Genomic DNA, 13972 nt, shown 5'->3' with positions numbered 1-13972 from the left:
TTTCCTGATTGTCCTACAAGGCGCCTAATTCTTGCTTTAGCGCTTCTTCAAACCACTGCCATTATCCTGCTCCCGGTGCGCCGCTTTTACCTGCTCCCGAAAACTCTTGTGGAAGGACTTTACATCGTCTTCCCCCTTCCGGGAAGTCACACAGCAGCGGGCGAGTCTGTTGAAAATGAAGTACCAGCCAGATTTCGTAAAACGCTCCGAATTTCGCTCCAAATCAGCAACCTACATCATCACTAGTCTTGCCCGGTGGTAGTCAGGTATACCCGCAAAAGATGTCCGCGGTCGATGGAATTCTCATGCTGCATCGTAGCTGCAAGCATGATGCCGTCCGTGTAAACAGTATAGAAAAATTCGACGAAAAAATCCTGTAGAAGCTGTATTGACAGCAAGTTTTGTACTCCAGAGTCAGAAAACGGCTGTACGTATGGCCGACAAAGCCACACAACGTGCTGACGCAAACGCAATTCGCAAATAACAACAGAAAGCTGTATGCCGGACGTCGGCAGGCTAGGTATCCCAGGGGAGTAGCTCGAACCCTATTTGATATCCCAGAGGGAATAAGTGATATCCCAGAGGAAGGATATGATATCCCAGAGGAAATACACGACACAAACAATTCGCGGAAGAACAGCTGACTGTGAATGTGAAAGCTGTATGCCAGACGTCAGCAAGTTAGGTATCCCAGAGGAGTAGCTCTAACCCTATTTGATATCCCAGAGGGAATAGGTGATATCCCAGAGGAAGGATATGATATCCCAGAGGGAATACACGACACAAACAATTTGCGGAAGAACAGCTGACTGTGAATGTGAAAGCTGTGTGCCGGACCTCAGCAAGTTAGGTATCCCAGAGGAGTAGCTCTAACCCTATTTGATATCCCAGAGGGAATAGGTGATATCCCAGAGGAAGGATATGATATCCCAGAGGGAATACACGACACAAACAATTCGCGGAAGAACAGCTGACTGTGAATGTGAAAGCTGTGTGCCGGACGTCAGCAAGCTAGGTATCCCAGAGGAGTAGCTCGAACCCTATTTGATATCCCAGAGGGAATAGGTGATATCCCAGAGGAAGGATATGATATCCCAGAGGAAATACACGACACAAACAATTCGCGGAAGAACAGCTGACTGTGAATGTGAAAGCTGTATGCCGGACGTCAGCAAGTTAGGTATCCCAGAGGAGTAGCTCGAACCCTATTTGATATCCCAGAGGGAATACATGATATCCCAGAGGAAGGATATGATATCCCAGAGGAAATACACGACACAAACAATTCGCGGAAGAACAACTGACTGTGAAGGCTGTATGCCGGACGTCAGCAAGTTAGGTATCCCAGAGTAGTGGCTTTAACCTTATTTGATATCCCAGAGGGAAACCCTGATATCTCAGAGCAAAACCCTGCTATCCCAGAGGGATTACTTAGACATCCCAGAGGGAAACCCTGCTATCCCAGAGGAATTACTTAGGAAGAGTTTTTGGATAAATTTTATACAGCGAGGTACATAGTTACTACTCTGGGATACCCCTCCCCTTAGGGGTTGTGACATACTACCTATGTCACATCACCAGATCCACTACCACTGGATTTGCTCATGTGAAAGGTGTTCGCCAGACGTCAGCCAGTCAGGTATCCCTGTGGAGTAACTTTCACCCTTTTTGAATCTCAGTGGGAATTTTTTGGATCCCAGTGGGATGCGTTAAGTAAAAAATGAATCCCTGTGTAAAGATAAAATATCCATTCATGTATAAATTTACTACACAGGGATCTCCTTTTGCTTAGGGTTTGCCGACTTTCCCGTTCTCAACAGGTTCAATGTTGGGACAATTTGCATTTGCATTATATTTGTCATTGCATGCAGTGTCGAAGTTTTATTTTATTTGGTTCCCTATTTTTCCCATTGTGGTTTTGAGGGGACACATTTCGCCAAGGTTATGTTCATGGTCTCAATGTGAGGGGACTAGAAAAACCCTACGACAAGCATATCGGGGTTCATTATCCCTTTATCTTGGGTTTATGCTTACAAGTCTTTGTTTTACGTCTTTTTATCGTATCTACAATCCTTTGGTCCCACAGACACGTTTTAGCCCGTTATCATTGCAGTTTTCTAGTTTATCAGACCCATCGTTCTACGCTGAGGTAACGGGATCAAAGGTAGGGTGATTTGTTGTGTTTTGAGTGTTTGAGTGATCGCCAAGTCCGACAGTGCCTGGGGAGGTAAAGCTAAATACCTGGCTCTTCATGTTGTTGTTGAGTCGCCAAAGCCTGCAGAGGCCTGGAATATACTGCCAGTTTCTTGTAATGGTCCATGTGGTAGACATGTTGATTGGTAACTGGGTTTCGTATCCGTCTAACGGTCTGAAACGAGGCAAAATCTCCATGGTGGGACGCTTCCATGGATCTCTTCATCTACCGAAGAAGGTGTATTGCACAAGAATTTATTGTTTGCTAAAAGCTCGGATCCAAGCTTTATCCATGTGTGGATGATAAGTAGTTTTTTTGCATGGAACGTTTACTTATACAGCAACAATTATCGGACTTGTACCAAACGGTAATCGTGGATCCTCCACTCTGATAGATATCAGCCAAATATCCCGTATTATGAGTTGCAACATGAAAATGGTGTTTGTCGCGTTTTATTGAAATGGTTCTCAAACGGTATTCAATATTGATATCACTTATTTGGTATTTATGTGGTGTTCACATGTGATGTTATCAGTGATCAATAATTCTCGTGTTCACGTGGTGCAGAAAGAACACTGAATGCTGTTGAACCAGCTTACGAAGTTTTTATGAAATTTAAGACAGGTGAAGAAGACAACAGTTGACCATGGCGGCTGCTTTAGCTCAAGTTCGAAATGCTTTACAAGCAATCGGCATTGTTGATGTTGAACAACGCGATGCCATCACGGATTCGATTACGTCTATGGATGTTTTCGAGATCGCAACGGATGATTTCATCAAGGACATGTGTAAGAACATCCGTCGTCCCGGGGGTACGCTTCCGAATCCTAACGCAGAACAACCTGGAGCCCCGGCAATCATTCCTCGCAATGGTGTTGCAATTTCACCTACTGCGGAGGAGCGTCTTGTGTTGTTGGCATACTATGTTCGTCACCTCAAGCGCACTTCTCGGCCTTATCCGGCTCAGTTCAATGCGGCGCGTATTTTCTTGATGATCGAGATCAAGAAGCGTGAGAAGGAAGACAAAGAGTTAGCAAAAGACCTTGTTGCTCCTGGGCAAATTGAAGACCTGAAGAAGATCCGTGATGCCTTTGAAAATATTGCGGAATATTTGCTTCAAATTCGAGGAACAACAGGAGTTCCATTGGCTTATGTCATTTGTGAAGACAAAGAAGTTCCTGAAGGTCCGGATAACGACTATCAAGATGCGTTTGAAGAAATGATAGCGCAATGTCCACATGAAGAAGAGTCCTATGCAGCAGATAATGCTCAAGTGTGGTCTATTACTCGCGTTTGTACTCATGGTGGTCCTACTTGGAGCTGGGTGTCGGCTTATGCTCGAGCTTAGGACCGACTAATCAGTCGAAGATTATGACGCGTGCTGAAGGTGATCTTGAGTCAAAGTTCTACAATGGAGAGTGTCGTAACTTTACTTTCGAAAGTTTTGCTGAGATTCATCAGCAAGCTCATACAGATCTGGAAGAGTTTGGAGAGCCATTGACAGAGGCTGCAAAAGTTCGGAAATTTTTGAAACGGATTCAGGCATTCTTTCTCAATTCTGCAATTGCCACTGTTTGTGCTAACCCATCTTTGAAAAATGATTTTGAAGCCACAGTGAATTTCCTCAGTGAGTTTATTGAAGAGCAGAATCAAGCTCAGCTTCGGAATATTTCGTCAGGTTGATCTGGTTGCGGTTGAGGATGAGGTAGAGGATCAGGTCGTGGTAATAAAGGTCGCGGTGGACGTGGTGATAGAGGTGTTTTCAACAAAGGTTCTACCAAGGGCATGGTGGATAAGTATTATACCTTTGATGAATACAAGAGTATGAATGCTGAACAGAAGCGTCACTTGCATACATTACGTCAGGAAGCTGGTGGTAAACGCAATGCTTCTACTGTTGATTCTCAAGAAAAGGAGGATGACAAGAAATCAAAGACAAGTCGTGATGATACAAGCTCGCTTACTTCAAAGTTGTCGGCAGGTCGAAATATGTCGCAGAGAAATTCGAATATGTCAGTGGTATCAAATACAGTCACTTGAGAGTGCGTTTATATCACACGCGGAGTTAGATTCTCCCGCGGATACTTGTTGTGTTGGAAAGAACGCTTATATATTTCACGAAACCTCTCGAACAGTTGATGTTTCTGCATTTTTATCTACATTGGGACAAGCCCGGTCTGTACCAATTGTCTCTGCTGCTCTTGCATATGATCATCCTTACACATATGAGACTTTTATTTTAATTATTCATCAGGCCTTGCACTTTCCTACCATGGAACATAATTTGTTAAATCCGAATCAGCTCTGGTTAAATGATGTGCAGGTCTATGATTGTCCAAGATTTTTACTTGAAAACCCCACGGATTTGTCACATTCGATTTATTTTCCGAACGAAAATCTTAAATTGCATCTGCAATTAGATGGTGTGATTTCGTATTTGCCAGTGCGAAAGCCGTCTCCGGAGGAGTTTCAAAATTTTCACAAGTTGACTCTCACATATGACAATCCCATTTGGGATCCTTATTCGACGGATTTTACTCGTCAGGAGGAGAAGTATACCAATAGCAAAGGTATTTTGGTAACGAGACAATCCGGTCATGCAAACATTCAAATGATTTCGTCACACGAAAGTACAGTATCAGTTGTGTTGTCTAGTATTTCGGTGTCACTTGATGAACAGCATTTTGTCGAAGCACTTGAGAAGACATGTCTTGTGAGTGTTGCTCAGTCGTCGAATTACAGGTACAGAGTTACTCCGGAAGAGTTAGCCAGACGTTGGAATATTGGTTTATCTGCAGCGAAACGAACTTTATCGGCTACGACTCAAAGAGGAGTCAAGGATATTGCCAGTCGGACTCTAACACAAAGAGTCAAGCCAACTACCAGTCAGCTCAGATACCGACATCTCCGTACAAGTGTGTATACGGATACAATGTTTTCTTGTGTAATGTTGTTGAGCGGAAACACCTGTGCCCAGATTTACGTTAACAATCTTGATTGGACACGTGCTTATGCTATGAAGGCAAAAGGTAATGCCCATGAGACATTGGATTTGTTGTTTCACCGAGAAGGTGTTCCAGCCGAGATTATTTCGGATGGCGCGAAAGAATTGGTGCAGGGTGAATTCAGACGGAAGGTTCGTGCGGCAGGATCTCATGCTAGACAAATTGAACCTTACTCACCGTGGTTAAATCGAGCTGAGACTGCAATCAGAGCGTTGAAACGCATGACTAACATGGCTTTGAAAAAGTCATCTGCACCGTTATATTTATGGGATTTTTGCCTGGAGTTGCAAAGTATGATTTGATCATCAATTGCACATAACATTTATGCATTGAACGATGATGTACCGAACACGGCAGTGTCAGGTGATACGACGGATATCAGTCACTTATGTGAATTCACTTGGTATGATTGGATATGGTATTTGGACCCAGTCGACTTTCCGGTAGACAAACGGAATCTAGGTCGCTGGCTTGGTCCTGCCCATGACATTGGTGATGTTATGTGTGCGCGTATACTCGTTTGAAGTGGTCAAGTGGTATCTCGAACTTCTTACTTGCCACTTTCTACAGCTGATCTTAATTCCAGGGAGGTGCAATTAGACAAGTCCTCATTTGATGCAACTTTGAGCTATAATAACTGTGATGATGCCATTGCCCCTGTGTTTCCTGAAGAGGTTAATGTATTTTGCACTTATTCAGATGATTTGACAGGGGATGAGCCGTCAATGCCACAAGCAGACAAATTAGATCACGAAGCCTTTGATGAATACCTTGATGCTCAAGTTGTGTTACCGTACAAGGACATTGCTACCACTGGAACAGTCATTGCGCGTAAAAAGGATTGCGATGGTAACTTGGTAGGGAAATCACATCCCAATCCTGTTTTGGATACGAGAGTTATGGAAGTCCAGTTCCCAGACGGTAATGTGCAGGAATTTGCTGCTAACGTTATTGCGGAACACTTATATTTGCAGGTGGATGATGAAGGACGCCGGTTTCGAATAGTATATGAGATCATTGATCACAAGATGGATGGATCGGCAGTCGCACCTGATGATATGTACTATATGGACAAGCATGTTGTGAAACGCATAAGACGAACCACTAAAGGCTGGGTGTTGTTATTGCAATGGAAGGACGGATCTACAACGTGGTTTCCTCTAAAAGATCTGAAGGAATCGAATCCAATTGAAGTCGCCGAATATGCCGTTGCTAACAAACTACTTCATGAGCCAGCTTTTGCTTGGTGGGTACCAGATGTATTGCAGAAACGTGATTGTATTATTTCAGCGGTAAAGACGAGATACCTTAAAAGGACTCACAAGTTTGGTATTTGTATGCCAAAATCGGTCAAGCAAGCTCTCGAGATTGACCGAGATACTAACACTTTGTTGTGGTTGGATGCAATCAAGAAGGAAATGACAAATGTTATGCCAGCATTTAAAATTCTCGATCAGGATGCTCCTAAACCAGTTGCTCATACATGGATACCATGTCACATGATATTTGATATCAAAATGGATTTTACTCGCAAAGCCAGATTCGTCGCCGGGGGACATGTTACAGATCCGCCGAGTTTGATTACATATGCCAGTGTTGTTTCGCGCAATAGTGTTCGAATTGCTTTACTCATTGCATCTTTGAATTCATTGGATATACTTGGTGCCGATGCGCAGAATGCTTATTTGAATGCTCCAGTTCGCGAAAAGGTATATACAACATGTGGTCCAGAGTTCGGAAAGTCAGTGGAAGGTCGTTATGCACTTATTGTTCGTGCGTTATATGGTTTGAAGTTGAGTGGGGCAGCATGGCGTGCTCACTTAGCTGCGACAATGGAGGAATTGCATTTTATCTCTTGTCTTGCAGATCCAGATGTTTGGCTTAGACCAGCTCAGAAACACGATGGTACGAATTACTATGAGTATGTGCTTATTTATACCAATGATTTCCTATGTATCAGTACAGATCCGAAGAAGATCCTGGATTCGATTGGTATGCATTTTAAACTCAAGCCTGAATCAATTAAGACGCCCGAGGTGTATTTGGGAGCAAATCTGGGACGTTTTACGCTACCCGATAATCCATCGAAACAGCGATGGTCGATGAGTTCCACAAATTACGTGAAACAGGCAGTTGCAAATGTTGAAAAGGATTTGGATGAAGTTGGAAAACGTTTATCTACAAAGATTACGTCACCTATGTTGTCAAATTATCAACCGGAGCTCGATGTTTCCCCTGTGTTGGATGCGGAACGTGCTAACTATTTCCAGTCACAGATAGGAGTTTTGAGATGGGCAGTTGAAATTGGTCGCATTGATATAATGTGTGAGGTGTCGATGCTCTCATCTTTTCTCGCAATGCCGCGTGAAGGACATCTAGCTGCAGTTTTTCATATTTTCGGATATTTGAAGTCACATCACAAGTAATTAGAAATTGAAGCTGACAACGGTGTAAAAGCTGGAATTTTGTCAGTGATCAAGGGCCGCTCTTTAAATACGTCGTCAATCAAAACTCGCTATTAGACCAAGATAGGAAATCTATTATTTGATGATTCTTATCCGGTGATTGACAACAGCTTTAACGATGATGCGGATTGGACAGATTTTTACGGTGATGTTAAAGAGCCTATTCCACCGAATGCTCCAGAACCACGTGGTAAGGTGGTAGAGATTATAGCTTTTGTTGACGCTGACCATGCGGGAGACCGTGTTACTCGTCGTTCTCGAACAGGTGTTTTGATTAATATCAATCGTTCTCCGATTATGTGGTTTTTGAAGCGTCAGAATTCAGTTGAAACGTCTACTTTTGGTAGTGAGTTTGTTGCATGAAAGATTGCTACTGAGATGATACAAGGTCGACGATACAAGTTACGTATGATGGGTATTCCTATTGATGGTCCGGCTAAAGTTCTTTGTGACAATATGTCGGTTGTATACAATACTACGGCACCAGAATCAGTGTTGAAGAAGAAAAGTAACGCAATAGCGTATCATTTCGTACGAGAGAATGTTGCCATGAAAGTAATCAAGATTGCATATGAACCATCAGAATCAAATCTAGCGGATATACTTACAAAGGTTCAAACAGGTCCAGTGAGACAAGCTATCATACGAAGTATTTTATGGTGATTCAAGTTACAAGAAGGGTTTGCCGACTTTCCCGTTCTCAACAGGTTCAATGTTGGGACAATTTGCATTTGCATTATATTTGTCATTGCATGCAGTGTCGAAGTTTTATTTTATTTGGTTCCCTATTTTTCCCATTGTGGTTTTGAGGGGACACATTTCGCCAAGGTTATGTTCATGGTCTCAATGTGAGGGGACTAGAAAAACCCTACGACAAGCATATCGGGTTTATTATCCCTTTATCTTGGGTTTATGCTTATAAGTCTTTGTTTTACGTCTTTTTATCGTATCTACAATCCTTTGGTCCCACAGACACGTTTTAGCCCGTTATCGTTGCAGTTTTCTAATCCCATATGGAACTCTTCTACGACTTCTATAAAATTGGTAGCGCCTTCTAATGTAACAATACTACCTACTCTCTAGAGCTACAGGGACTCCCCCCCCCCCCCCCCCAATATACAAAGGAGGACGCACTTGACTCATTTCAAAAACATTTAAATTTAAAACGCACTCGTCTCGCCACCGCAGCAAAGAATGAGGAACCCAGAGGAAGGACCGCAGAAAAATGAGCCATCATGACGAGCGAACAACGGAAGCACGTGCCTTGCGTCGTGATATTTTTCCGGTACCGTCGCATTTCTACCAAAGGGCCAAGCGAGAGCTCTTCTTCCTTCTCATCCTCTCCTTTAGAGAGAACGATCGACAAAATTTCTCTTTGATTGGCAAGCTCCAGGGGGGAAAAGCGGTGGCTTCAGTTAAGGTCGGCTTGGCGGTGCAAATTTTGTTCTGCTCTGACAGCTGGACGTTGGCCGTTGCGGGTAGTAGTGCCAATACAACAAAAAAACTGCATGGCCCATTCCAAATGACACGTCCGTCCGTGTTAGCACTCCACAACGGTTTATTTGGTAGGCTGTCAGGGAAGCTCAATATGCTGAGAGTCCATCTACTACTCCTCCTTCTGGTGATTGCAGAAAAATCGAACAAGTGTTCGGCATATACTGTGATCAGGAGCCGAACCTCCCGGAAGACTCGAAAAAGGCTTCCTTTTCATCCCTTCGTGCATCAAAGGTCTTATGTACCTGCATCGCAGCAACCAGGGCAAGGACAATGCCTTGACAGAGCTTATCGAAGGTTTCCTTGTTCCTCCGTTGCCTTAATGTCTAGCATATTCACTTCTGTGGCCGAGGATGACCATCAATATCACCGCAAGTCCGAAGGAAAACCCAAATTGGACACATCTTCTCAACACAAAACGAAAGAAGACAAGCTCGACTTGCGATTACTCTTGATAGATCATTACGACTCGTTTACCTACAATTTGGTGGATTTGTTGGCCCAAATTTGTGTCCATCCGCCTATTGTGGTGGCGGCGGATGTTGCGACCTCTTGGGAAGGATTGGAGAAGCACTTACAGCTATTGCTCTCGACTACAAGTGAGGACACTCCTTTCCAAAACTACCAACAGGGTGAGCTGACATCGTTGGTCGATCTACTGGACGGCATTGTGCTGTCACCCGGTCCAGGTCGGCCAGATCAGGCCCCTTTGTCATTAGATATAGTTCGAAAGGCTCCCAGTAATTTACCTATATTGGGGGTCTGTTTGGGACACCAAATTTTGGGGCATGTGTATGGGGCTAACGTCACGTTGGCACCAAACCCAATTCACGGACAGGTGCAAGCCATACGGAGGGTAAATGGTGAAGAAAACGACGAAGATCCCTTGTGGAAGAATATCCCTCATTTTATCAATGTAACACGATACCATTCCCTTCAAGTCCTTTTGGACTACAACAAGGAAAGCCCACTACTGATACCGACTGCTCTAGCCGAAAACGACAACGTTGTTATGGGATTACGGCATCATTTGCTGCCTCATTTTGGAGTTCAATTTCATCCCGAATCGATTGGATCCAGCACATGGGGGCCCGAATTGCTGCGCAATTTTTGTAACCTCTGTGTGGCTCGGCAAGACAGCAATACAACCACAACACAAGCAACAAGACAGATGACATGGAATACCAGCGGCATATTGGATTCTCAAGAGAATACAGTCTCACCGTTACCGGTTCTGAAGGAGCTGATTCAGGCCACCATTTCCACCCGCACAGGCTCAATACATACCACCACCAGGTCACCACCGCGAGTGTTTCTGCACCGCATTGAATATACAGAAATGGAACCGGAAATTTTGATGCAGACCTATCTCGTCAACGAGCCCTACAATTTTTGGCTAGATTCCGCCAATGCCGAAACAAACAAATCATCTTCGCAGCAAACCATGTACAGTATTCTTGGTGCAGCCAAAACACGGGTGGAATATTACGGAAAGGAAAAGAACGATCGACGGGGAATATACGTGTTCGAAGAGGAGGCTTTGAAGCTCCACCTTCCCGACACCGATGTCTTGACGTACTTGGAACAGTACCACAATCCAAGGCGCCTTACCGAAGGAGCCACTATCTTGTCGTTTGAAAAGAAGTGTGCCGATGAAAGAGGCTGCATCACTAAGCTATTTGTGCCAGAAACAGAATTGAGCCAGCAAGTCGGCTTCGGCTTTCGCGGCGGACACGTAGGTTATTTGGGCTACGAGACGCGCCACGATACAACTAGCTATCTAGAGGCCTACGAAGGTGGAGGTACTGCTCCAACCCGCAAAGAAAAAAGCCGGTTGTCCAGCAGTACCGATCCCCACGTTCCAACGGCTGCATTTTTGTGGGCCGACCGTAGCTACGTCTATAACCACCGCAATCGAGAGTGGTACTTGGTTGGTGTAGCAGAGACGTCTGATGACGAAAGCGCCGTCTTAGTCTGGATGAAAAGAACATCTCAGCTTCTGAGGAGAAGCTTCAAAAAGCCATTATCATCCGATAGCCGACTGTACCAGCAACTTGGTAATTTGAAGTATACTCGGCCCGTGATGTGTAAGCCGAATCGAAGTCGCGGAAAATATGATCGCAATTTTGACTCTTGTATTGAATACATTCGACAGGGCGACTCCTACGAGCTGTGTTTGACAAATCAATTAGAAGCTGATGTACCAAAACAAAACCCTTTCGAACTGTATCAAATTTTACGACGCCACAACCCTGCTCCTTACTCGGCGTATTTCCACTGGAATATCGGTAATCAAGGTAATACCAACACGCCATCTGCATTTGCTATCTGCTGTTCTTCTCCGGAACGCTTTGTTTCTGTGAAACCAGATGGTATTGTTCCTGTTGTTAACAAAAACAATAAGCGTCTCGTTGAAGCAAAACCTATTAAGGGCACCTGTGCCCGGGTTATTCCAGCCCAGTATGGACAGTGGACCGAGCAAGAAAAGCGGGACGATCTCATGCGAGTCGAAGCATTGCGAAGCTCACTCAAGGATCGGGCCGAGAATCTCATGATTGTAGACTTGCTCCGAAATGACTTGAGCCGAGTTTGCGAAACCGGCTCAGTGCACGTAGCAAAGCTCATGGAAATTGAATCGTATGCTTCTGTACATCAAATGGTCTCCACCATTCGAGGCGTCATTGATTCCAGCACTCGTTCTTGTATTGATGTATTGAAGAGCAGCTTTCCTGGGGGGAGTATGACCGGTGCTCCAAAGCTTCGCACAATGGAATTGCTCGATGAGATCGAAGAAGGTGTGGGTCGTGGGCCCTACTCCGGCTGTTTGGGTTACATTAGTTTGAACGGGGACATGGATATGAACATCATTATCCGCAGCGCAGTTTTGACTCCAAGTTCTGACAATGTATCCTGGAAGGTACGCGTTGGGGCTGGTGGTGCTATTACTGCACTCAGCGAACGCGCAAGCGAATATGACGAAATGCTGTTGAAGGCTTCGGCAGTTACAAAGGCAGTGGAAGTATGGGGTCGCGCAGGGCCTACTGATTCGGACAACCCTCAAACAGTGACATCTACATTCAAGAACCCACTACAAATTCGAGTTTGATGGGAAGAGTGTACCACAATTGCTTTGAAAAGGTCTAAATGTTTGAACATTCCCACTTGTCTGGTTGATACAGCACATTCTTTTCAGGCCTGTTTGGAAAGCGCAATCTAAGCGTAGTTATCAACCCTTGCCTGGCCGTTACTTCCGATCTTCAAATACTTCCTTTTGGTCACACAGTACTTCGCCTTTGCGCCATCACCAATTTATGCTGTCCAGTTCATGGTTGACATCGCGATTTTTTTATTGGAAAGCAGATTCATTCTATTCTCGACTGTATGCTCACAGTCAAGGCTTCCGACCTTAAAACGCGTAGCAGAGTGTCCATCTATAAACGGTTCCACAATAGGTTGGTTTCTAGACAACGTATATGGAGAGACTGGGTTGTTGTCGTTCGCATCTTCTTTGTATATTAACGTGGTTGCAACCTACCACACCGTTTTCAGCAGCCCGAGAGTTGCCGCAATAGATATTGGTATCGCTGTCTACGGTCTGGGTCCAGTTCCATCAGTTCTTTCAGTTTGGTTTGGCGATACTGTGCGATCTCTGCACCGGTGTCCTCCATGACTTGTAAAACGTGCCACGTGCCCAGACATACCCACTTGGAGGCTGACTCGACTTCGGCCCCTAATTCTTCCAGTAATACCAAATGATCGGCAATCATAGCTGTGGACCAGGGCGAATCGTGTTCCGAATCCAACTGCTGGAGCAGAAAGCGATGGTACCACCAACAGGTTTGGTCGTCTGGTTCCGTAAAGATACCGTTTTCCACTAGTGCCATTTCCTCACGCATCAAGGCTTGCTTATCAACCGTGCCGGAGAGCTTCCAGTGCCACAGTTTAGAACGATAATGAAAAGCGGAAAAGTTTGAAAAATTTTCTCGAATTTTGTTGTTGGTAAAGTCCCATTCGGCCTCCAAAATTTCATTTTGCTCGTCTTTGGTCAAAGGAGTGACGTGCGACATATTCGTTTTCTCGGTTGCTATTTGTGCGCCCATGAGTACGGTGCCGCTCTTAAGCGCCGAATCGAGCCGCCATGTTCCGTCCACACCCTGTAGTAGTAGGGAGACCACAAACCGTCGGTAGTTCCAGCAGTGGAAATTTCGTTCGTCTCGTTGCAAAACGTTTTCGGTCAAGGCCAGTTCTGCGGATAGCAAGAGAGCCTCGTCCGACCCAACTTCGGTCACTGTCCTAGTCAAACTCCATTTGCGATGAAACCAGGCTCCGTAGGCTTTGGGATTGTTTTGTAAAGCTGTCGCGGTCAATGTTAATTCCTGTTCGATAGAGAAGGCCCTTCCTTTTTGTTGAATCAGTATCTCTCGTCGATGGTTCCATAAATACAAAGGATCTGGATTGACGATCAAGAGCTTTTCCGACAAAGCCAACGTGTTCTGTACGTGGGTATCGTCGGACTGGAACGTCGTTTCGGTTGCCGTTGGTGTTGCCCGGGACGACGCCAGTTTCGCATTCAGTGCGTGCCATTTCTCCGCTTTGGCGGCTAATCCCGCGGCGACCTTGGGATCTCGCTGCAAGCTTTTGTACTCGGAGCGCTTGCGGCCGTGCATGATGTTGGTTGTGTGGTTTTGGGTGGGCGGAGCAACAGCAGTAGAGGGACTGCCCGTGAGCAAGGACTTTGGATATAGGTGTAGACAAAGATGGAAAACCCTTTATTTTACGGTGAGCAAATCCAGTGGTAGTGGATCTGGTGATGT

General features: G+C 44.9%; 2 protein-coding genes across 2 annotated transcripts; one reads left to right on the top strand and one right to left on the bottom strand.

Annotated features, from left to right (window-relative positions):
- Window positions 1-9480: 9480 nt before the first annotated feature.
- Window positions 9481-12264, top strand: PHATRDRAFT_bd1682 (anthranilate synthase; the record flags this gene model as incomplete). Its single annotated transcript, XM_002176301.1, has 1 exon — window positions 9481-12264. The coding sequence occupies one exon, from the start codon at window positions 9481-9483 to the stop codon at window positions 12262-12264; it is 2784 nt and encodes a 927-aa protein (XP_002176337.1).
- Window positions 12265-12703: 439 nt separating this feature from the next.
- PHATRDRAFT_bd465 (predicted protein) lies at window positions 12704-13825 on the bottom strand (the record flags this gene model as incomplete). Its single annotated transcript, XM_002176273.1, has 2 exons — window positions 12704-13192; window positions 13310-13825. The coding sequence occupies 2 exons, from the start codon at window positions 13823-13825 to the stop codon at window positions 12704-12706; spliced, it is 1005 nt and encodes a 334-aa protein (XP_002176309.1).
- Window positions 13826-13972: the final 147 nt, after the last annotated feature.

This window comes from Phaeodactylum tricornutum, genomic scaffold, assembly GCF_000150955.2.
Source record: "Phaeodactylum tricornutum CCAP 1055/1 PHATR_bd_31x35 genomic scaffold, whole genome shotgun sequence".
NCBI lineage: Eukaryota > Bacillariophyta > Bacillariophyceae > Surirellales > Neidiaceae > Phaeodactylum > Phaeodactylum tricornutum.
This window is presented reverse-complemented; position numbering and strand designations above follow the sequence as displayed.